Source organism: Dermochelys coriacea, chromosome 14 (genome assembly GCF_009764565.3).
Source record: "Dermochelys coriacea isolate rDerCor1 chromosome 14, rDerCor1.pri.v4, whole genome shotgun sequence".
Lineage (NCBI taxonomy): Eukaryota > Metazoa > Chordata > Testudines > Dermochelyidae > Dermochelys > Dermochelys coriacea.
In genome coordinates, this window is record NC_050081.1 from 22184126 (window position 1) to 22209795 (window position 25670).

General features: G+C 44.9%; 1 protein-coding gene across 7 annotated transcripts in view; it reads right to left on the reverse strand.

Annotated features, from left to right (window-relative positions):
- The window catches only part of TEKT3 (tektin 3), a 36582-nt gene extending 11472 nt beyond the window's left edge, over nucleotides 1-25110 (reverse strand). The window contains exons 1-3 of one of the 7 annotated variants that reach the window (XM_038371772.2): nucleotides 24945-25110; nucleotides 5828-6435; nucleotides 4931-5014 (exon numbers count right to left, since the gene is read on the reverse strand). In XM_038371772.2, the coding sequence (XP_038227700.1) occupies nucleotides 4931-5014; nucleotides 5828-6406 (663 nt within the window). In that variant the 5' untranslated portion in view covers nucleotides 6407-6435; nucleotides 24945-25110. Of the gene's footprint in view, nucleotides 1-4930; nucleotides 5015-5827; nucleotides 6439-11347; nucleotides 11438-18872; nucleotides 19168-24627; nucleotides 24877-24920 lie in introns of those variants that run through there. The other 6 variants (XM_038371769.2, XM_038371771.2, XM_038371768.2 and 3 more) reach the window with 6 other exon arrangements.
- Between the last annotated feature and the right edge of the window lie 560 nt (nucleotides 25111-25670).

Here is a 25670-nt window from a genome sequence, read left to right on the forward strand (position 1 = left end):
GTACAGGCCAATATATTGCACTCCTCATGGGTTATTACAGTTACCCCCACCAGCATAACTGAGGAGCTCTGACCAGCATCAGTCTCCTGGTGGACTTGTCTTCATTACAGTTGTGTTAAAACATGACCACGAGGAGTCAGACTAGCTAACAGGATGCTGAGCACGGCTTTGCGGTCAGTGTTGACAAGTTACGCTCAGCATCCTGCCCACTAGTCTGGAGTATACCCTAATGAAGGCAAGGCCTAGACAGAATGTCTCACAATGCTTCCCCTTTTAATCTACATGAGTTTACTCAGGCCGACCGTCCATCTGATCGCCCTCTACACACTGAGGTTTGAATTTCACATTAGTCCCATGGGATTTCCAAGTAGGGATGTACCCTACTTGCTGTCTTTGGCAACTGATCTAATTTTCATCATTGTACTTGGGTGCAAGGCATTTATTATGTACCTCCCTACCACATGGCAGAGATAGCTAATTCTACGATGACAGAAACATGCTCCCATGTTTCCATCTCAACATGCCACAATGATACATAGCTATTCATAGTCTGAAATCAGAAAGATATTTTCTTTGAAGTCACAAACCACTTGGTCACTTGTTCCTCAGTGAATGTCAACTTATATAGGCAAATAATACACAGACATACTCAGGGCTGGTTCCAGTGTTTTTGCTGCCCCAAGGGGCAAAAAAACCCCAAAAACTTGCCGCTGAACGGGGAGGCAGAATCCTGCCTGCCAAATACGAAGGCAGAGTGATGGTGCGGCCGCTGAATTGCCACCGGCGACCAAAGAAGAATCATAGAATATCAGGGTTGGAAGGGACCTCAGAAGGTCATCTAGTCCAACCCCCTGCTCAAAGCAGGGCCAATCCCCAATTAAATCGTCCCAGCCAGGGCTTTGTTAAGCCTGACCTTAAAAACTTCTAAGGAAAGAGATTCCACCACCTCCCTGGGTAATGCATTCCAATGTTTCACCACCCTCCTAGTGAAAAAGTTTTTCCTAATATCCAACCTAAACCTCCCCCTCTGCAACTTGAGACCATTACTCCTTGTTCTGTCATCTGCTACCACTGAGAACAGTCTAGATCCATCCTCTTTGGAACCCCCTTTCAGGTAGTTGAAAGCAGCTATCAAATTCCCCCTCATTCTTCTCTTCTGCAGACTAAACAATCCCAGTTCCCTCAGCCTCTCCTCATAAGTCACGTGTTCCAGTTCCCTAATCATTTTTGTTGCCCTCCGCTGGACGTTTTCCAATTTTTCCACATCCTTCTTGTAGTGTGGGGCCCAACACTGGACACAGTACTCCAGATGGAGGCCTCACCAATGTCGAATAGAGGGGAACCATCACGTCCCTCGATCTGCTGGCAATGCCCCTACTTGTACATCCCAAAATGCCATTGGCCTTCTTGGCAACAAGGGCACACTGTTGACTCATATCCAGCTTCTCGTCCACTGTAACCCCTAGGTCCTTTTCCACAGAACTGCTGCTGAGCCATTCGGTCCTTAGTCTGTAGCAGTGCATGGGATTCTTCCATCCTAAGTCCAGGACTCTGCACTTGTCCTTGTTGAACCTCATCAGATTTCTTTTGGCCCAATCCTCTAATTTGTCTAGGGCCCTTTGTATCTTATCCCTACCCTCCAGCATATCTACCTCTCCTCCCAGTTTAGTGTCATCTGCAAACTTCCTGAGGGTGCAATCCACATCATCCTCCAGATCATTTATAAAGATATTGAACAAAACTGGCCCGAGGACTGATCCTTGGGGTACTCCACTTGATACCGGCTGCCAACTAGACATGGAGCCATTGATCACTCCCCGTTGAGCCCGACAATCTAACCAACTTTCTATTCACCTTATAGTCCATTCATCCAGCCCATACTTCTTTAACTTGCTGGCAAGAATACTGTGGGAGACTGTGTCAAAAGCTTTGCAAAAGTGAAGGAACAACATGTCCACTGCTTTCCCCTCATCCACAGAGCCAGTTATCTCATCATAGAAGGCAATTAGATTAGTCAGGCATGACTTGCCCTTGATGAATCCATGCTGACAGTTCCTGATCACTTTCCTCTCCTCTCCATGCTTCAGAATTGATTGAGTCGTGTCCCTGCCACCAAATTGCCGCCGAGTTTGAAAAGCATTGTGACGGAGCGGCCACCAAACTCCCGCCGCCGCCGAGGGTGGATTGCCACCCCAAAGCCTGACGTCCTTCCGCCCCTTTTCATTTGCTGCCCCAGGCACCTGCTTGGTTTGCTGGTGCCTGGAGTCACCCCTGGATATACTGTATCTGGGGAATGCCTTCATCATAAGGAAACACCACATTCCTAACAGAGAGAATCACATTGAAAATATAACCACTGAATAGCTATGTCCTGTTATAGTGCACTGGAATTGGGAAGTAGCTCTTTAAATAGTTTGTGACACCTTTAGTGGTGCTCTCTGTTTCAGAAGCCACCAGCACCCTGCCAGAGCAGCAGTGTACGTGTACAGCTAGACTTTGTATGTTGATGGATGTTTATTAAACATAATTACATGCACCCCACCAGGTTCCTTTATATTATATTTGTGGTGTAAAAATAAAAAATGACAACAATTGCAATGAAGGTGGAACCCTAATCCAAAAGTTCAGTGAAATAGGGAGTGATTGCAGAGGCCCTCATGACACTGAAACTGCAGCCTCAGGTACTGCGAGTGAACTGTTCATTGAGAGAATTTTTTTCCCCCCCCCACATGAGTGAGGTCCCCAAAAGTCATAAGCTTGTATTAAAAAAAACAAAAAAAAACAAAAAACAAAAAAAAAAAAACGAGCTTCAGTTCTTATCTTCTGGGTTCTGAGGCTTGAGATGCACAGTTGGCTCATGTTTTCCAGCTTTCCTCCATTACAATGAGGGCTCAGAACTTGTTTTGAAAAACGATGAAATTTTAGATTCAAAACCTAAATCACCTGTCTCTAGGTGCTGGGGCTTTCAGAAACACAGCAAATATTGTGAGCCTCCTGCAAAAACACAAGAGTTGGCAACAAAGGCCCCCTCTTCTCCTTTCACCGAGTTAAAGGCAATAGCATAAGTTAGAAAGAATTTCCATTATTTGTATCGCAGTAGCACTTAGGAGCCCTAGTAGAGGACCATATTGTGCTAGGTGCTGTACAAACAGCAAACAAGATGGCTCCTGCCCCAAGGGGTTTACAATCTAAATATAAACCAAGAGACAGACATCTCTCTCTAATATCTTAGGACTGACATGACTACAACTACACTACATTGGACCTCCTACAAGTATGTCATGGTGCAGCTACCTCATGTGTCTCTCCAGAAGCCGATTACGCACTTTTCCTGTGACAGACAGAGCTTCTCTTCATGCTGAGTCCTGGCCTCCTGTAAGCTTCTTTATTTAATGGACAGTGTGGGACAAATGCACAAGCTTTCTAAAGAAGTTGCACTTGCAGGTAGAGACCAGCCCTAGAAGATTTCAACCCCAAAGATGAAAGTCTTCGAGTCCTGGAGCAAGTGGGTTACAACAGGAATGAATCTGCAACCTTAACTACAGCAGTTCTTAGTGGAGTACCTTCTACTCTCCTTATCAGACTGATAGTTAGAGTTTCATCTTTATGATGTATTTAGTCTCTGTTGTGTTATCTGAAAGAAAATGTCTTGTATAACTGACTTGGTATGTTAAATAAAAACATTTAATATTATGGATGGGTGGGGGCCAACATAAAGAAGCCGTGTCATCCAACCTCATCAGATATCTGAATTAAAATGGTTGGTTAAAGGTTTTGGTGATTCAGTGTTAGCACTGAAGGTGCTCAGAAATTGTACAACAGAATGGATGGATGGATGAATGGACGGATAGAGGGGTGTGTAAGAAGAGAGAAAGGATAGAGCAAGTCTGATCTAAAGCCTACTGCAGTTGCAGCCAATGAGAATTTATTGATTTTAGTTAGTATGTTTTATGCTTTGCTTAACAGGTAGTTAGTGCTGTTGGATCAGCCCCTCCCATGATAAAACCTTCAGGGAAGGAGCTGTCCTATTGTCATTTGTGCTGGAATGCATCTTGATGCCTGCCCCGAAACCTCGAAGATCCCCAGCACTCTGTGGGAAGTCAGACTATCCACATAGAGGCTCCATTCCTCTAAGCTGGCACTGCACTGCCCGTTGCCCCTTGCCTTGCTAGTACAGCCACATTACCAGAGATTCCCTCTGGAAGTGGCTGGCCCCGCGAGGCCCCTTAGAGGAGGATCATCATCAAGGAATGGGCCTCAGGCTGAATCCTCTTTCTTTACATCCAGAGGTGAAAGTAAGCTGGCACAGTATGACATGGCAAGAGCCAGTACACAGCTGACCATACCTGCAGGGGACAGCTTTCCCAGGCCAGTGATTTAAAAAGAGCCCTGGCCCCTGAAATTGCCGCCAGAGCCCCGCTGCTGGAGCCCTAGGGTAGCGGCGGCGGCAGGGAACTCCAGGGCTCCAGCAGTGATATAAAGGGCCTGGGTATTTAAAGGCCCCGCCTCTTCCGGTTGAGGCGCCACCGCTTCTGGTTGAGCCGTGCCCCACTCAGGACCCCGGACCTGTGTACCAGTTAGTCCCTTAAGTTACTTTCATGCCTTCTTACATCAGCTTTACACAGAACTGATGTGTTTCCCAGCCCAGCCCCTGACTGGATCTCCTCCATGGAGTTGGAGGAAAGGGTAGGTGGTGCTGCAGAGACAGCTGAACCCCACCATTCCATATGGGAAGGTGGATGACTGCATGGAGAGGGTCCCTTCCATGAGTGGATCCTGGGGACAAGATCTGGACCTAGTAAGTATAAGGCGAAATGATGAGGACATGGGTCATGTGTTAAAGCTACAACACTGGGTACTGTTGGTCAGCACGGAGCTGTCTTTGCAGTTAAGTGCCCCATTCCCTAATCAGGCCGTTATGAAAACTTACTGTCAACAGCTGTTTTTCCACATCATCATGGACTAGGTCGATTCCCATCCTCTTCTCTCGATGAAGTAAGCACTCTTGGGCTACCTGTTTGGTAAATAAACATAACTGTCGACTACAAGATGACCAATAAAGTTATACCAGAGAGCTCTGGAAAAGTTCCAATTGCTTAACGTTCATGCTGTCCAAAGCTAGATGTTTATCACACTGCAATATTCAGTAGTGGCAGTAATCTTTGCACTTAGAATGGGAATTTTTCCTTTGGAACATATCTTCTCTGGGGTGTCATGAGAACATGTCATATGTGGAGCCATGCAATACAAAAATACCTATTTGCCATATGCTGGTGTGTTACTGATAATAAACAGCCAAGCTAAAATATCCAAGTGATCAAAACATAAAGGAGCACATACATCCCTTTTCAGAGTAGCAGCCGTGTTAGTCTATATTCGCAAAAAGAAAAGGAGTACTTGTGGCACCTTAGAGACTAACAAATTTATTTGAGCATAAGCTTTTGTGAGCTACAGCTCACTTCATTGGATGCATTCAGTGGAAAAAACAGTGTAGCACCAGTTGAACTCAGAGATGAATTTAGCCTGATCTGAGCCTTGCAATAAAACATGGTAAATGGTGACCTTAATTAGGATTTTTGATGTAGCGCATGAGAAAATATTTAGTTAAGTAAATACTGTTCCTAAGTGCTCAACAGGCATTGGATAGGAAATGTATCAGATGTCAAGGGCTTTGTTTATCTCCAGCTTGGCTAAGGGCCTCTTAATAAAAGACATTCAGCCATAACGGAGCTCAAATGAAACTTAATTAGATATTTGAATGGCTGCAGATGGGGAACTGATAGACTATAAACACATCACAGCATTTATCAATGAAATTGATACTCACCTGGAGAGGACCTTCTGTTTCAGCCAAGGCCCTTTCCAATCGTTTCTTCATGTCTGTAAGAGCATTGGTCTCCCCAATCATCTCATCTATCTCATGGTTGAGCTCTGATTTCCAAAATGCTATATCGTTGACCCGTTCTCCCAAATTTTTGGTAGTGTCTGTTTGGGTTTTCCTAGTTTGCTGATCTTTGTCCTGAATCATGCGGGATGTGTCCACTCTTAGCCTCTCTGCGCTGTGCTGGGACGTCTCTGACTCTTTGTAATTGGTCAGGTTGGATCTGTACCAGTCATCAGGGGTATACCTGGTGAAAAGCGCTGTTCTATTGGAAACAAAGGGAAGCATCTTGCTTTGGGTTAGCCCTTGGGAGCTTTTGGAGAAGGGAGCCAAAGTAGGAGTGATGGCTGCTACTTTATAATAAGTGCTGGGTCGCCATGGAAGGCTCAAGCTATGGGTCAAAGAGTAGTGAGGGAAACGGTTCTTATAGCTCGATGCCATGGTACTGATAGCTGGTAGGAAGTTAGTTGGTGTTGGTCTTGGGTGGGCGTAAGTTGCCATTAAAGTAGAGCCTACAAGCTCCATGATGGAAAACTGCTATTCGCTTTTACTTCCTGCATAAAACAAACACAAAAAGACAACAGAGAATGATCTCATTTAGCAAGGTCCCACTTAGATATAACACCTCTTCCATAAACATATGTAACTCATAATAAAAACACCAACTGTACAATATTTGAGTATCAAAAAGACAGGTCTAAAACTCTCAAAAGCAAAGCCCCATCTCACAGTGCCCCATATATTTGGATACAGGAGGATTGAAATTTCCTAGGCCTGGATTATAGCAAAAAGTTAGCTTGAATCAGTTACGCCACTCGGGTGTGAAAAATCCACCCCCGAGTGATGTAGTTAAGCCAACTTAACCCCCAGCGTAGATAGTGCTAGGTCAGTAGAAGAATTCTTCCAGCCACCTAGCTATCACCTCTTGGGGAAGTGGATTACCTACACTGATAAGAAAACTGCTTCCACTGGTGTAGGTAGTGTTTACACTGAAGCACTACAGCAATACAGCATCTGAAGTGTAGACAAGTACTTAGTTATTGCTCAGTGTCACTTCTTGAATCGAACCAAAGGCCATATTGTGCCATAACTTTTTAAGCAGAACACCCTACTGAGGAGTCTAGAAAGTTCAGCTTAAAAATTGATGGCATTACACACTCCCAAATCTATACTACTGTCCATAATGCAGAGTTAACAGAAGTGCCTAAGCAAGAGCTGTATTTTATTCTTCCTCATTTATCATCAATAGGTCCCGATTCTGCAAACCCTTACATATTATTATTGCCCTGGTATCTAGGAGCCGCAGTCATGGGACCAGGACCCGTTGTGCTGGGAGTTGTACAAAACACAGAACAAAAAGACAGTCCCATACCCAAAGAACTTACAATTTAATTATAAGAGAGGAGACAACTGGAGGATACAGATACAGATTGGGGAGCCAAAGAAACAATGTGTTTTATTTTATTTATCTGAGTAACGCCATTAAAATCAATAGGGCTACTCGGATAATTTAAATTAAGCATGCACATAAGTGTTTGCAGGTTGGGGCCACAAGGACAAATCCACACATTTGTTTTCAGTAGAAGCAGTCTCTTCCTCATATCTACCCAGGGTATACAGGGCAGAAACTGCATGTAACTCCTAGTTCCAACATCTGCAATAATGAGCAACAATATACCAAACAGAAAGAACACAAGTTCCATTTTCAGAACCTAAATGCAGTGTTGCTAAGATGGAGCAAGGCAAGCAAACATCTTTTTTTTGACTTGCAAGGAGAGAAAATTTGATGTCAAAGTCACCAACGTAGAATAAATATTCTTGAAAAGAATAATTACCTGAAGGTCAGCCTTTTCACTCTTAACCATTGTTACACTTCAAAAGTCATTTGAATAAACTTTCCCTCACTGTCACCCTGGAGTGAATGACCCCACAGGAGGGTTTTCGAGGTGGGGGGAGGGAGAGGGAGAGGGGGAATTTTGTTTCAAGTAACTGCATACTGTACTGTGTTTGCTATTGTTCTTTTCACTTTGAGGTCGTTAGCTAATTATGTGTCAGTAATACAATACTCATGGCACTCAAAAGGTAAATATTTACTTGTATACAATACCTGTAATCCATTCACAAATACACTGAGGGGTATGTTGTGCTGTTAGGGAATTCTCTTATGGTTACAAGAATTGATTGCTGGTTTAAATAAAAGGGATTTTTGGCTGCCCTAGAGAGATAGTAACAGCTCCTATAGTTGGAGCAACAGTCTGCAGTGAGATGATGGACAATACTGTCGACAAAGCTACAGTATTCGTAGGAATTCAAGATAGAAAATGTGTTCTCCAAAATTTGTTCCTTACAGTTAAATAAAAACCCTTCACATATTAAACTTGTTCCAGTATTCATATTGTACAAACAACATCAATACATTTATTTTTTGATGTATTTGTATTGGGTAACTCCTAGGAGCCCTGTAACGGCCCCTTGTGGGAGGTGCTGTACAAACACGGAACAAACGGACAGTCACTGTCCCAAGGGATTTATAGTCTAAGGGTACGTCTTCACTATAGCTGCTACAGTGGCACAGCTACAATACTGCAGCTACGCCACTGCAGCACCGTGGCATAGACACTTCCTACAGCAACAGAAGGCGGTAGCTAGGTTGATGGAAGAATCCTTCTTTTGACCTAGCTGTGTCTACACGGGGGTAGGTCAGCCTAACCATGCTGCTCAACATGCACCATTTTTCACAGGCCTGAACAACATGGCTAAGTCAATCTCATTTTTAGGAGTATACCAGGCCTAAATAGTAAAGGCTCTGATTCAGGAAAGGGTCCCTGTTCAGGAATGGTGCTTAGCCTGAAGCATGCACTTAAATCCTATTGAAGTAAATGGGACTTAAGCACTTACTTCATGTTAAGCATGTGCTTAAGTGCTTTCCTGAACAGGGATAGATATAAGCACCTACTGAGTTGTTTTTCTGAGTCAGGACCAAAGAGGAAAAGAGATGTGATGTAGCTGTATTTTCATTCTAATGATCCTGCACTGATACAATGCCTATTATCCACATGGATACTAAACCACTGTACAAAGTGAATAGCCCTATGTGCAAGCCCCTCACACACGCCCTACACAGATCTACCCACCAATGAAGTGGAGCCATCTCTAGGGAGTGAAGAGAAGAAGCTATTTAACAATGCACCACAATGGAAGGTTGGTTTGTCCACACAGGGAAATGACTTTATTCTGAAATAAAAGTGACATTCTGGTATGACTCCACTTTTTAAGTAATAGAGTGTCCAGACAGGGAGTTATAGTGGCATAGCTATAGCAGTATAATTGTTCCACTACACCTACGCTGGCCAATTTCCCATGAGAGAGACTGGTTTATATTTAAAGTTCTAAACCTCTGTGGAGGGAGGGTTTCTTGAGTTTTAGTCACCTCAGCAACAACGGAAGAAAACCTGTTCCTTCCCAGGAGCAAAACCAATAAATGCTGATGATTTATAACTGACATTCCTAGAAGGGACTAGAAAGGACACACAACATGCTTGAAGCAGCAGACTAAGAAAAATATAATGTCTTAATATATTTAGCAAATGATAACGCACATCAGAAAAAAAATACAGAGGAGTGAGGAGGTCAAAATAGGGGCCACCGAGTGCCACAAAATAGATAACTTACGGACCTGATTCAGATCCAACATACACTATTGTACCTCAGGAGTAACACCATTGAATTCACTGGACCAGATCCTCTGCTAGCTCCATTGAAATCAAAGGGCTATGATGATTTTAAACCAGCTGAGGATCTGGCCAAGTGGAATTATGCAGATGTAAAAAGTGTGAGATCAGAATCAGGCAACATGGAAGGAAAGCCACATGAAAGTCTAGGCTGCTGCTATACTAACCAATAATAAACATCTATAACTCATCTTTAGGGTGCTCAAACAAATGATGCTTTAGCAGAGCAAAGTATTATTATTATTACTAATTAATGCTTCCTAATATAAACGATATGGAACACAATACTGCAAATGATCATGCAAACCAATGAAAACTAGTGAGGTCACGGAAGGAGAAAAGAACATTCTCTGAGGCCAGCAAACTATTAAACTTCAGAGTTGGGAACAAAACATTTGGGCTGGAAGAGGAAGGCAGGAAGCCACACGCAGGTCTGGAAGCTGCTATAGATCCAGGAAATGCTGTACATGTTTTCAAATGTCTAGAAAGTGCGACTAGGTGACCTAATAGGACTTTTCCATCTCTAGCTTCTATGAGAGTGCTTTGATGTGCTCAGTGAACAGTGCTTGAGAAGTGTGAAGTGTTATAATAGCAATAATAAATAGCAGATAACTTAGCAAATGCTAATACAAACCACAGAAAAAGAGAGATGAGTAAGAGGAGGTACATGAGATGAGTACGTTCCCTGCATCTGTAAAATTATTAAACTTAAGTGCCCACCCCTTTCGGCTGCCTTGATGTGTGGATGCTCAACCTAAAGACCCCTAGCACCTGACCTCCAGAGGTGCTGCTGAGTTGAGATCAACAGAAGCTGTGGGTACTCAGTATGTCTGAAGATTCAGGACCAAGGTATCTCAACCTGGAAACCCCAATTAGCAAAAACTTTTCAAAATGTGGCCCTTTGAGCTGGCTGTTTTGGCAGGGCTAGGATTAAATTCCATGGCCAACTCCCACTAATCAATTATTGACATTGTGTTGTCCCCCCTATTATGGATTCTCCCTGTCCCCACTGCACATATTTAGACCTTGGAAACAAATAGTTTTGGAGTCTGGAGGACAATTTCTATGGCTTTCCTCACCTAATAATTGCTTGTCCTTCTCTAAATGTGTGCGTCAGCAGGGGAGAGGGGAAAGAGATGGTTTGGGGAATGAAGAGAGCTATGTTGCCCTGGTTCCCCTACTAAAAGTAAATTCCTTCCCACATCCCTGTACGACCCACTCCGCAAAACTACTAACCCATCTACCCCCTCACATTACACACACACACACAAAGGTAAATGGCTGCACCCAGTCAGCCCTCCAAACACATACATGGGGTGCAGAGTACTTTCTTGGGTTGGGGGGGATAAGTTTCCGGAGATTCCACTCCCACCACTAGCTTGTCTATAGGACCATAACAGTATCTCCTTGTCCCCCACTTCACACACACAGATTTCGTTCTGGGGAAGGGAGATTTTGGGCCACGCTAAATTCCCCTGACTCCCTCCCCACTACATTACCACCTCCCCTTCCCTATCCCCCTTGAAGCTCATGCAGGCTGGGCAGGGACACGGGGGGGGGGGAGGGGGGTTGGGTTCCTGTCCCCTGTGCTGCCCTGGTGCTTGATGGGTCCCTTTCTGTTTGTAGGTCCCCAGCAGCCCCTGCCAGGTGCTCCCTCCTCACTGTCCTCCCGAGCCCCCTTGCAGCCACTGGCTAGGGGGGCTCCTGGATGGCAGTGGGAGGTACAGACACTCACCTGGCTGCTGGCTGCTGCTGAGGAGGGAGGGAGCCTTCTGCATCCACGGGCTGCTTACAGCTCACTCCGTGCTCAGCAGCATCTCCCTCCCTCCTCCCCCCACCCGGCTCCTATGCCCACCCCCTTCTTTGTGACACACACCATCCCAGCCCCACCCATTGGCCAAGAGGGGATGGAAGAGGAGGGAGCGAGGAGGGGGGAGCGTTGCTAAGGACTCACAAGATGCTTAGTAACCGAATTCTCTTCAGGAGGCCTGGGGATCTCCTTGAACTTGGGGCTGGGGAGCTAGCGGGAGCAGCGGGGGGGGGAGGGGGGCATCACTGTACAGCCCTGGCAAGACACCATGTCCTTCCCTGCTATCAGTGTAGCTAGCATTTGAACAAAACGGTCACAGTTCTTAAAAGCACTCATTAAACATCCTGCTGAAACCACCTACAAGCAAAACACAGCCCCAGCATAACCTTGGGGCAGGTCCTTGCTAACTTCTATTTTCCCATCTTACCTCCGACTTCTGCTCACACCAACAAGCTCAATTTCCCATACTTCACTACACTTAAGCTAACTTCAGGTCAAGGCCTAATTTAATTTCTACTTAACATAGTCTATACCATGGGCGGGCAAACTTTTTGGACCAAGGGCCGCGTTGGGTTTTGGAAATTGTATGGAGGGCCGGTTAGGGGAGGGGGTTGTGGCCCGTGTCCCACCTCCTATCCGCCTGCCCCCCCAGGACTCCTGCCCCATTCACACACCCTGTCCCCCACCCCTAACTGCCCCCCTCCAACCCCTCCTCTCATTCCTGACTGCCCCCCCCGGACCCCTGCCCCAGCCAACCACCCCTTCTCCCTGACCGCCCCTGGACCCTTGCCCCTAACTTCTCACCCCCCCCCATGCAACCCCCCCTCCTTCCTGACTGCCCCCCCTGCGGCCCCTGTCCCATCCACCCTGCCCTGCTCCATGACAACCTCCCACTGCCCCATCCCACCCTTCCTCTCACTCCTGACTACCCCCCAGGACCCCTGCCCTGACAGACCCCTGCCACTCCATCCACCCCCCCAATGGCCCCCCCGGGACCCCTGCACCCATTCAACCATCTGAGGCTGTCGGGGAGGGGGGACAGCAGGGGAGGGGCCAGGGGCGAGCCTCCCGGGGCTGGAGCTCAGGGGCTGGGCGGGAGAGTTCTGCAGGCCGGATGTGGCTCCCGAACCATTGTTTGCCCACCTCTGCTCTATACGCTACAGCAGGGAGGAGGAATTAGATTTAGATTTAATTTTAGTTTATTGCTTCTTGTAAACTATTTGCACTCTGATGGGGAATGGGGATGATGTCAGATTAAATGATTGTTTGCAGGGTTGTTGGAGCCGTGTTGGTCCCAGGATATTAGAGAGAAAAGGTGGGTGAGGTAATATCTTTTATTGGACCAACTTCTATTGGTGACAAGCTTTTGAGCTACACATTATTTTTCCTAGACCTGTAGAAGAGCATTCAGGTTGTCACAACTAAGTGCAAAGTGGAATAATAACAGCTATGTGGGTGAAACAGGACAAACACTATCCTCTCAAATTAATTCACACAGAAAAATGATAAAATACAAAAATCATATCACATGTAGGCGAACAGTTTTCACAAAACAATCATTCCATAGTGGTCTTCTCAGTCTTCATCCTGCACAACAGCATCAAAAGACAAGCCTAGGAGCTTAAATTCTTAACTTTGCTAAAACTAAAATCACAGTCTTAATAAAGACACTGGATACATGGATTACTACAACAATCTACTAACCCCCCGTTTTGTTTTATGACTGGAGAGGTGTTAACAGGCTACTTCACCTTGAATTGGCTCTGAGAATACGTGTTGACTAGACTACTTATGCTAAAACAGTCTGTTCCACCTTGTATTTAGTTGTGACACATCATCCGAGTGTTTTCCCCACACCTGAAGGAGAGCTGTGCAGCTTGAAAACTTCTCTCTCACCAACAGAAGTTGGGCTAGTAAAACATACTACCTCACCCACCCTGTCTCTCCATATAAATGGTTGATTTATTCAGCTCATTTCTTCTTTTTTTCCGTTTTCCAGTTCTCTGATTTTGCACATATTGATCATAGCTACAGACCCTATGCACATGCATACATCTTTCAAACCTCCACACTCATATAGTCATACATCTATCACCCCTAGTGCACGCACAGAGCTTGCCTACACAAGAAATGTACACAAGTATCGCTTAAGGTGTGATATTAAACCAGTTTAGTCAAGCAGGTGCAGAAGGCTGTGTGGACACTTACTTCAGTTTAAATCAGGCTTATTTCAGTTTAACAGAATTAGGAATCAATTAGGCTAAATTGAAAAGTGTCTGCATAGAGGTTTGCACCCATTTAACTAAACTAGATTAAAAACCAATTTAATTTAAACTAGTGCATTTTTGCATGTAGACAAGGGCTTGTTCTACACTACAGAGTTAGGTCCACATAAAGCAGCGTATGTCAACCTATATCAGTGTCTACACTACAGCCTTACTCCCACCAATGTAAGTGTCCTACTACACCAACATAACTCCACCTCCATGAGAGGCATAGGGCTTATGTCAGTGTAGTTACAGCAGTGGTTCTGAACCTATTTATCATTGTGGGCTGCAGGTTGACCACCACAGTGCCCCCCCCAAAATCACCCTACAGACCCCTATGCCCAATGCTCTGGCCCACCCAAAGACCCCTCCACAGAGTGGGGCCAGGAGCAGACTCCAGGTGTTGGTCTGTGGGGCAGCCCCTACAGCCCTGATCCCACCACGCGGCAGCCCTGACCCCAGACCGTGCTGGGCAGGGTCAAGCAGCAAGGAAGCGAAGCCCTGAGTCTGGACCCTGCAGCACAGGGCCAGGCAGGATAGCCCCAAGCTCGGACCCCCCCCTTGTGCGGCAGGGCAGCCAGGGCCCTGGACCCTGCTGCACCAGATAGTGGGGCAGCCCACAGGCTCAGCAGCCTTTAGCACACAGCTGGGCCTTAGCTGTATGATAAATGGGCCACATATGGCCCACGGGCCATGTATTGAGTACCACTGCTCCAAGCCCTAGTTCAGCAAGTACTTATGCACTTGCCTGACTTTGAGCACAGGAATAACCCTAGGGCTGACATGCTTGGAGTTAGGCACTTTCTTAATACCTTGCTGTACTGGGGAGTCTAATCCTGGCTTGGGGTAGCATGGATTGTGCCTAGATTCTCAGTCTTGCTCCATTTCCATCATGGGGCCCTGTCAACTTAAGAGTCACTTCAACATGCATCTCACCTGCTCTTTTTACAAGCATTATCAAAGGCCTTGATGCTGCAAACACTGGCATTCTTGTGTAACTAGCTCCATGAGTCAATGTCCCCCTGACTCAAGGATTGCTGGGAGAATAGAATTTGTCTCCTCCCCATCTGGAAGAGCATAGCTCCAATGGATTCCACTGTTGTAAACCAGCATAGCTCCATTCCACTCCTTAGAGCTTTGTCAGTTTATATTCTGTGGCCTGTGCTGTGCAGGAGGTTGGACTAGACGATCATAGTGGTCCCTTCTGACCTTAAGGGACATGATTCTATATCAGCTGAATCTGTCTGGCTGTTTCCAGCTACGAAATACCAGATGCACTTAGTCTGGCACCATGCTTCTCTCTTGAAGCCTTTGTTGCATGCAGAACTGGGCTGGGGACCTAGAGGGCAAATCTGCACTCAGCCTTTCTTCAGAAAGGCTCTCTGCAGGGATTCCCTGTAGTGCCATCAGCAGAGCTCTGGGACCCTGTAGTTTTGGCAGCTTTCCCCCTCCTTGGAGTCTTCTCTTTGCTGTGTAGCAATCAATGTCTCCTGAACATGAGAAAACTCTCCAGAAATATTAGTCTCTATTACATTCCTCAGTGTTTAGTAGCCATTTCTCCAGGAGATGCAGCCATTAACTCCCTGGAAGCTTGGTTCTGCCACCACTCCTCTGCTTCCAGGTGACAGCTTGTCCCCCATTTTACAGCTCCCTGCATGACTGTGGGCCTAACAGAGACTCAAGGCAACACAGTGACATTTAAAAAAAAAGTGAGGGTAATTAATTTGTCCTTGAGTCCCAGTGTGCTGAATACAAAATCACTGCCCCATGACTATTGCTATTTGCTTTGAAAAGTTTCCATCTTTACCAACAAAAGATCAGTTTAAGAGAGAGGATGGCAGTGTTGCTTTGGTTTTATCCAAGCAGGTATGTAATACTGATGCTAATGTAATAGATTGCCTAAATAGGTGAAAGAAAGGTAAGGAGCCAAGAGAGGAAAAATTGGAACTGACCAGGGACAAAGATGGGGTGGTGAGGATGGGAGGTGTAAGCTCTGGCCAAGGCCACAGGCATTAGCTAAAGAACAAACTTATAACTGACAGCCAAAGCAGCTCACCTGTATGTTAGTTTTGTTCAAAATACATATTAGTCTTTTAAGAATGTATTTTGTGTTTAGACTCTATGAAATGCTTGTAAATTGCATTAAATCTCACTTGTAATGTCTGTATCCCATGCTATACGATGATTGTAAGTTTTGCTTGATAACTAACCCAGGCAAGGGAATTGCCTCCCTCGCCCATTCAGGCAGGCTATAAAGATTAAACGAGCCATTAAAAAAAAAGTCACAATACAAAGGATTGGTGTGTGGCCCTATTGCACCTTGCAAATGCTACATGCAAGGGAGCTCGAGCCATGAACTGAAAGGCCAAATGTAAAAGGAAGCAGGGTCACAAGAAAATGTTTCATCGCTTGGCTGTTTGAACTGTCACAGGGCCAGAAACTCTAAAGTGAAGTGAGAGATTCCCCCAGGGTTATCCCTGGGTTTGCCCTGAGTGACGTTTTGAATTGACGGATCGCTACAACGCTGTCACTCTTAGACTTTACAACTCATTTGTGTTGCATGCTTGCTTGGACCTATAAATAACTCATTTCTTTTTCCTAGATAATAAACTTGGAGTTAATTTATTACAGAACTGGCTACAAATGTCGTCTTTGGTATGAGATCTGGGATACCAATTGATCTGGGGTAAGAGGATAACCAAGGAAAGTTGTTTTTTGTGGCAAAAAGTGAGGAATTTCATGAAATTCCTCATCAAAATGCCACAAATTATGGTAGCTAAAAAATTTCAGCCAGCTTTAGGGACCCATGTCCCTAAAAAACAAAAAAAACCCAAACACAATCTCAAGGTCCAGTGTTTCTTGTCCCTCAATAGATACCAGACATAACCAGCTCAATAAAATGATTGTTTGTCTGATTGCCAACTCTGCAAACTCAGCCTGGAATCTGTCAGTGTCTGCAGGCCAAATTCTGCCCTCTGCTACACCTGTACAAGCTGTTGTCTTCCAATTATATCCTGTGTTACATCTTTCCAAACACCAATTCTATCCATGAGGTATAACAGAGCAGCATCTAGCCTCAAATTGGAATTTAATTAACGGCTGAGAAGTTTGCCACTTGTTACTCTGACTACCAGTACAGCCAAAGACTGATTTCTGCCCTGGCATAAGCAGGCCTCACCCACCACATGTACAAAAACCTAGTGAGAAGGTCCCACATTTACATATTTGTTTTTTAGATTAGAAAGAGACTGAGCCTTGTTATCTATGGCCCTGCAAAATAGTGATAAAATGCTACCAAATCAGGCTGCTAGTGCCTGATCCCCACTTCTCACAGGTGTCAAAGACAACACAGGGTGAAAGACAGCAGAGCATTAGATCCCAACAATTTCACTACATCCAGTCCCCATCTGACCTTAAATTCCAAACACAAAAGCCATAAACAGAAATGCTCTATTATTAGTGAGATGTTATGGAACTATTCCCCCCCCCCATCCCCTTAAATAAGAGGGAACATCAAATCTTCTATATTCCACTTGCTTGAATGGCACTAGTAGCCCTGCTAAATATTTTGCTCCAGTCTCATAGCTACTTATGTGTTTGCAGTGTTACAGGGATGAGAGAGAGAGAGACAGACAAAGTGGGTGAGGTAATCTCTTTTATAGGACTAACTTCCATTGGGGAAAGAAGTTTGAGTTTACACAGAGCTCTTCTGGTCTGCAAAACGTATTCAGCCTCACATAGATTCATAGATACTAAGGTCAGAAGGGACCATTCTGATCATCTAGTCTGACCTCCTGCACAGCACAGGCCACAGAATCTCACCCACCCACTCCTATGAAAAACCTCACCCATGTCTGAGCTATTGAAGTCCTTAAGTCATGGTTCAAAGACTTCAAGGAGCAGAGAAGTCAACCGTGCCCTCACAGCTAGATACATAGTGGAACAGAAAAAGAAAAGGAGTACTTGTGGCACCTTAGAGACTAACAAATTTATTAGAGCATAAGCTTTCGTGAGCTACAGCTCACTTCAAGTGGAACAGATTAACTACTTATGCTAAAACAACCTGTTCCACCTTGCATATAGTGGTGACCCTCTAAATACTTTTCCCTGACTTGAGAAGAGTTTGAGTAAACTCAAAAGCATTTTTCTTTCACCCAACAGATGTTAGTCCAATAAAAGAATACCTCAGCCGCCTTGTCTCTCTCATTCCCTATCTAGCGGTATTTGTATATATGTGAGGTTTTTATTTTGCAGGAGTGATTGTTTCTCCAGAAATCTGGGTTCCTTGCCAAAGTTCACATTCAAGTAGATTGCTTCATGGCCTCAGATGTCTTTCAGCTCTGGAATTGTAATCATCTCACTATATGTATATTACTCCCCCACAATCATCTGTTTTCCTGCACTGACAGGAATGACTTTCAGCTTTAGAGAAATATGACTTTGCTCTCAATGTAGACAGAAGAGTGGTTCACAGAGGGCCAAATGCTGCAGTTCTTACTCAGGCAGAAGTTGCATTCCTTTCAAAGAGGCCTGAGTGAATCCTGAGAACCAGATTGTGCCTTAGTCTTTCTCAAGGCTGAATCCCCACTCTGGCACTTTGAGTGCAGAAGGTGGGGGCCCGCAAGGATGTTAAAAATTAATACTTGCTACTCCAGGCTTGTATTAAACTACCAAGGTCACAGCTTTTCTCTGACCTCAGCTTGGTAGATGTTACCACCCCCCAAATGCAAAAAACCTCCAAACAAAAAACCACCCTTTGACCCAGGAAGGAGCACTTGGGAACTCCTCCCTGTGGGGTACCCACAAGCCCTTTCACCCCCACCCCCAGGGAAGAGCTGAGAAGAAAAAGAAAGTTAGCTGTTGCCACCAGCTAATCAAACAGCATAGGCACAAACCTCTGAGGACACAACAATCTAAATTCCGTTCTTAAAAAAAAAAGTAGTAAATTTTATTAAAACAAAAAAAAAATACATCTGGATTTTAGGCTTTTGCTACATTAAAAAAAAAAAAAAAACACGCAATCCCAAAAATTAAGCACCCAAAATAGCTTTCTTGGGGATTCAGCTTAAAAGGTTACAAGTAAACAAAAGCATCTGAAGTTAGCACAGAAGATTCCACAAGCCTTAAAAAAAAAAAAAAAAAAACCCTAATTACATCTTTCTGAACATTCCCAATATGCTTGCATATTTGGGTTGTTAGAAGTAGTTCTAGATACGATTGACGATTTTCATATCGGGTTCAAGCTTTACATAGCATTCCTGCTGCCTTGTCTCTTCAGCCCAGAGAGAGCAACCACAGACACAAAGGGAAAGCTTCCCTCCCACTTTTAAAAAGTTCTAGCCTTCCCATTGGCTCTGTTGGTCAGGTGTCCTTTTCTTCACCTGGGGGACTTTAACCCTTTACAGGTAAAGCAAGCAGAGAACAGCTACCAACAGGGATTTTACAGCTAACTGGGTGTCCATAAAGGAGAGCTACCCCCTCCCACCCTTCATTTTTCAGTCTTACTTGGCAAAGCAGGGAAATATCCCCATGTTCAGCCTACCCAGCTCTCGGATCCAGGTATGGTGTGGAGGACAGCCACTGCTCTTCAGTTGCCTCTCTGCTTACAGCCAGTGAGCAGGGAGTAGACAGAGGAGAGAGGAATGGGCTGAGCCTTGGCTCTCTCCTCCCACTCACTGGGACAGGCGCAAAGGGGGACATAAGCGGCACCCTTCCTGCCATAACCCCCTTCTCTCCAAAACCGCTTCTGGTGTAGCAGGTCCATGCTGCCCATGACTAATAGCTGAGGCCTCATCCACATGAGACAGTTGTACCAATTTAGTTGGATGGGTTTAGAAACTGATTTAGTTACATCAGTGTGACCCAATGTGTGGGCATTTAGCTTCAGTAGGTAAAGCTTGTCCACACACAAACCAGCACTGGAGAGAAGATATTCAGCAACTACACAGCTAAGGCAGGTCTACACTACCACTTAATGCATCCAATGAAGTGAGCTGTAGCTCACGAAAGCTTATGCTCAAATTTGTTAGTCTCTAAGGTGCCACAAGTCCTCCTTTTCTTTTTACTACCACTTAAGTCATTCTAACTTGAATTGCTCCAGGGTGTTAGAAGGACATCCCTCTGAGCAGCGCAACTTCACCACTGTCCTGTCAGCATAGAGCATCTTCACCAGATGCAGCGTGATATCTTTGACCATGGGATGGTGTTCCAAGAAGAAGGATTGCTAGGCATAGCCAGGCTCCACCTAATGGAGAGGGAAGAGCATCTTCGCAAGCAGGCTGGCTAACCTCATGAGAATGGCTTTAAAATAGGTTCACCGGGGGAAGGAGACCAAAGCCCTGATGCAAGTAGGATTCCAGGAGAAAGCCCGAGCAGGAGAGCGCAAGAGGGGAGGACTCCTGCCTCATACTGAGAAAGTGGGATGATCAATGAGTTATCTTAAGTGCCAATACACAAATGCAAGAAGCCTGGGAAACAAGCAGGGGGAACTGGAAGTACTGGCACAGTCAAGGAATTATGATGTGATTGGAATAACAGAGACTTGATGGGATAACTCACATAATTGGAGTACTATCATGGATGGATATAAACTGTTCAGGAAGGACAGGCAGGCCAGAAAAGGTAGGGGAGTTGCATTGTATGCAAGAGAGCAGTATGACTGCTCAGAGCTCCAGTATGAAACTGCAGAAAAAACAGAGTCTCTGAATTAAGTTTAAAAGTGTAAGCAACAAGGGTGATGTCAGGGTGGGAGTCTGCTATAGACCACCAGACCAGGGGGATGAGGCTTTCTTCTGGCACCTAAAAAGTTACTAAATCACAGGCTCTGGTTCTCATGGGGGACTTCAATCACCCCGATATCTGCTGGGAGAGCAATACAGTAGTACACACGACAATCCAGGAAGTGTAGGGGACAATTTCCTGGTCCAAGTGCTGGAGGAACCAACTAGGGGCAGAGCTCTTCTTGACCTGCTGCTCACAAACTGGGAAGAATTAGTAGGGGAAGCAAAAGTGGATGGGAACCTGAGAGGCAGTGACCATGAAATGGTCGAGTTCAGGATCCTGACACAAGGAAGAAAGGAAAGCAGCAGAATACAGACCCTGGACTTCAGAAAAGCAGACTTTGACAACCTCAGGGAACTGATGGGCAGGATCCCTTGGGAGAACAACATGAAGGGGAAAGGAGTCCAGGAGAGCTGGCTGTATTTTAAATAATCCTTATTGAAGTTGCAGGAACAAATCATCCTGATGTCTAGAAAGAATAGTAAATATAGCAGGTGACCACCTTGGCTTAACACAAAAAAGCAGCTTACAAGAAGTGGAAGATTGGACAAATGACCAGGGAGGAGTATAAAAATATTGCTCGGGCATGCAGGAGTGGAAGTCAGGAAGGCCAAATCACACTTGGAGTTGCAGCTAGCAAGGGATGTTAAGAGTAACAAGAAGGGTTTCTTCAGGTATGTTACCAACAAGTGTGGGCCTGTTACTGAATGAGGGAGGCAGCCTAGTGACAGAGGATGTGGAAAAAGCTAATGTACTCAATGCTTTTTTTGCCTCGGTCTTCACGAACAAGGTCAACTCCTAGACTACTGCACTGAGCAGCACAGTATGGGGAGGAGCTGACCAGCCCTCTGTGAAGAAAGAGGTGGTTTAGGACTATTTAGAAAAGCTGGATGAGCACAAGTCCACGGGACCGGATGCAGTGCATCTGAGGGTGCTAAAGGAGTTGGCTGATGTGATTGCAGAGCCATTATCTTTGAAAACTCATGGTGACAGGGGAAGTCCCAGATGACTTGAAAAAAGCTAATGTAGTGCCCATGTTTAAAAAAAAAAAAAAAAGGGAAGGAGAAGGATCTGGGGAACTACAGGTCAGTCATCCTCACCTTAGACCCTGGAAAAATCATGGAGCAGGTCCTCAAGAAATCAATTCTGAAGCACTTAGAGGAGAGGAAAGTGATCAGGAACAGTCAGCATGGATTCACCAAGGGCAAGTCATGCCTCACTAACCTAATTACCTTCTATGAAGAGATAACTGGCTCTGTGGATGAGAGGAAAGCAGTGGATGTGTTATTCTTTGATTTTAGCAAAGCTTTTGATACGGTCTCCCACAGTATTCTTGCTGGCAAGTTAAAGAAATATGGGCTAAATTAATGGACTATAAGGTGTCTAGAAAGCTGGATAGATCAGGTAGGGATCAATGGCTCCATGTCTAGTTGACAGCCGATATCAAGTGGAGTTCCCCAAGGGTTGGTCCTGGGGCCAGTTTTGTTCAATATCTTCATTAATGATCTGGTGGATGGCTTGGATTGCACCCTCAGAAGGTTTGCAGATGACACTAAACTCGTAGGAGAGGTAGATCTGCTGGAAGGTAGGGATAGGATACAGAAGGACCTAGACAAATTGGAGGATTGGGCCAAAAGAAATCTGATGAGGTTCAACAAGGTCAAGTGCAGAATCCTGCACTTAGGACAGAAGAATCCCATGCACTGCTACAGACTAGGGACCAAGCTGCTAGGCAGCAGTTCTGCAGAAAAGGACCTGGGATAAGAAGCTGGATGAGAGTCAACAGTGTGCCCTTGTTGCCAAGAAGGCTAATGGCATTTTGGGATGTATAAGTAGGAGCATTGCCAGGATCATTCCCCTCTATTCAGCATTGGTGAGGCCTCATCTGGAGTACTGTATCCAGTTTTGGGCCCCACACTACAAGAAGGATGTGGAAAAATTGGAAAGAGTCCAGCGAAGGACAACAAAAATGATTAGGGGACTGGAGCACATGACTTATGAGGAGAGGCTGAGGGAACTGGGATTATTTAGGCTGCGGAAGAGAAGAATGAGGGGGGATTTGATAGCTGCTTTCAACTACCTGAAAGGGGGTTCCAAAGAGGATGAATCTAGATTGTTCTCAGTGGTAGCAGATGACAGAACAAGGAATAATGGTCTCAAGTTGCAGAGGGGGAGGTTTAGGTTGGATATTAGGAAAAACTTTTTCACTAGGAGGGTGGTGAAACCCTGGAATGAGTTACCTAGGAAGGTGGTGGAATCTCCTTCCTTAGAGGTTTTTTTAGGTCAGGCTGGACAAAGCCCTGGCTGGGATGATTTAGTTGGGGATCGGTCCTGCTTTGAGCAGGGGATTGGACTAGATGACCTCCTGAGGTCCCTTCCAACCCTGATATTCTATGATTCTAACACAGCTGCACTGATGTACTGCATCTAGGATAGACCTGCCCTGAGACACCTGGTTTATGTCCAGGATCCATGTAAGCCAAGCACTCATTTACACACCAGAATAAAGTGACCAGAGCTGGGTGCTGAACACTCATAGAAAATATGGCCCCAAAGGAGATGCTTCTAAAGGGGCCGAGTTTTTGAAATCTGGTCCCACGAGGATATCAATTTCAAAAGGTGCCGAGCATCTGCAGGTCCCATTGAACTCAGATGGAGTTGTGGGCGCTCAGCATCTCCGAAAATGAGGTGATTATTAGATAATTTGGTCTTGGGAACTTAGTAGCATGCAACTGAGGTTTTAAACCACCCTCCCCCCCCCACACACACACCCCCCGCCCAATGTGACATGAGTCAATCATTTCAAATCCATCCTCTCACCCTGAGTCACAAAACTACAGCCTCTCATTTCTCTCAAAGGCAAGTGTATTGCATTTTCACATAGTTAAGATGCAGTTAATTATGTGATCACAACATGTGTCAAGAATTGTACTTTTCTTTAAAAAAAAGTCCCCATTGACCTTCAGTGGTCATTGTGCTCCTGAATCCTCTAGACACATTTCAGGATTCTCCAAGGATTTTTTTAAAGCCACTAAATAAATAATTTGAGTAGCAACTATTGCTCATTGCGATATATTTAATCACAATTTGTTACTATGAGAGACTCTTCCCTCATGTCTGATGCTATTTCGAGACCACAAGTCAAATCTTACCATCAATAAGCTCTACTCTAGTTGGAGTAGAAAATAAAAACAAATTAGTTGGATCAAAGTCTTCTTATAGCTTCTATAAACTAGAACAGACTTAAAGCAATGGAGTCTGGATCCTGTTCTGGGAATTAGATTATCTGATTGAAGTATCCAGTGTTGCAAGAAAGATGTGCTCAAACTGCATCAAATTGGCAAATGGACTGTTCACAAGAAGTTAATACAATGCAATGCTGTTTTCAAGGGCATAAAACTAGAGAAACATAAAAATATATTACCATCTGGAGTCACACACACCCACAGATTTATAGCCATATGAAAATTTATACTTCAGCATAGAAACAAATGAGAATATTAACAGAGTAGGTCATTTAAAGCCTGAGATTATTATATTGCATATGTGGCTTCATATGGAACCAGACCACTGCAAAAAGCCATGGCATAAACTATGTTTAGGTTTTATAAGAACTGTAATCATATGAGCAGGGACAGGAGGTATCATTTGGCTTAGATTCAAGACCATAAGTATCAGGAATATATGTGCTAAACCACATCATATTTATGGCTTGATCTAAATCCCAATAAAGTCCATAAAAATGGATCCAATTGAATTCATTGGCAGCTAGATCAGGCCCTTAGAGATCTGTCATCAAAATCACAAAGGGCATGGAGATCCAAAGGTCCCAACTTCCCAGAGCATAGCACAATGCCATTGGATTGCACCTTAGGAGCCCTCTTCATATTAGATAGGTCCTACAAAGCTATGGTACTGAAGTCACAATTGAGCCTGCAACTAGCTTTCACTTGCAACCCCTTGTCTCCTGGGGTGGAGGTCTGCCAAAGGAGGATTCCAGCAGAACGCACTGATGAAATGCAACAGTTGGGGGAAGGGAAGTTTCCCGATATTCTCTTGGAAGTCTCCCACTTAAAGCATTTAAGCACATGCTTCACCTTCAGAGCACAAGCAGCCCCATTTACTCCACACAATAGTACTATAGCTGCCACCACCCACCTCTAGTTCCCTTTCACCAGGGAGCACCCTTTTAGGAGCACACAGCTTCCAGTCCCCTTCTCAGCCCAAATTCTTTACTTCACTCTTCACCAGGCTGACAACAAAGCAGGTCAAAAACAAAACTCCAAACCAAACATGGAGTCTTTCAGCAGTTCCAACTCCACACAGCATCCTGTTTCCTAGGATCCCCTGGCTTGCTAGCAGGCCTTCTACCCCTGGAGCTTCCTGGTTTTGTCTTTTCCCAGCCACTTCTTCCCACAGCATCCTGCTGTCTTTTATTATATTTGAATTACCTGATTCCTCTCAGGTTGGCTCACCTTGCAAGCAGAGCTGGCTTAGCCCCAGGTTCTCCAAGGGCAAGCCACCCTGTGCCCATGAGCTTCAAGTTAAGCAAATGCTTTAATGCTTTGTTCCGTAGACATGGGATTACTCACTGGATTTGTGTTACACATGTGCTTGAGTGCTTAGGTGGACTGGGGCCTTGATGGCTTCATCAGGCTGTATCTACTTCTCATCAGTTCTGAGCCACATGTGGAAGTAATTAGCATACTCTGAAGACCATCTTGAAGTCTCCCAGTCTTTTGCTAGGTCAGTGTTTATTTTGGAGTTTACTTGCTTGCAGTGAATTTTGGCAGAGCAGCCAGGAACTGTTATGTTATGACTGGTTATTGTTAAATCTCTATCACCTTGGCAGAAGTTTTGGTTGCGGGGAAGGCGAGGTTGTATCCTCCCCCACCCCCCACCAACATATTCAGGCTACCGGACAACAAAGGATTGTTCTTTCTATATCTCAGCTTTTGTCTCCTCTGCAAACACCCAGAGATGAGTGGAGTGCCGTCATGGCAAGTACCCACAAAGCACGTCTGGAAAAAAACAAAATAATAAAAGACAACCTTCCGTGGAAGTTGTTTTAAAAAAGAAAAGAAAATATCCCTCCCCTCATTTGTCAGCTTCCATTGCACTGAGTAGCATACACATGGCCAAGGTGATCTTTCCATAGGAACTTAAACAGCATTCTCAATGGTATTAAACATTAATGACAA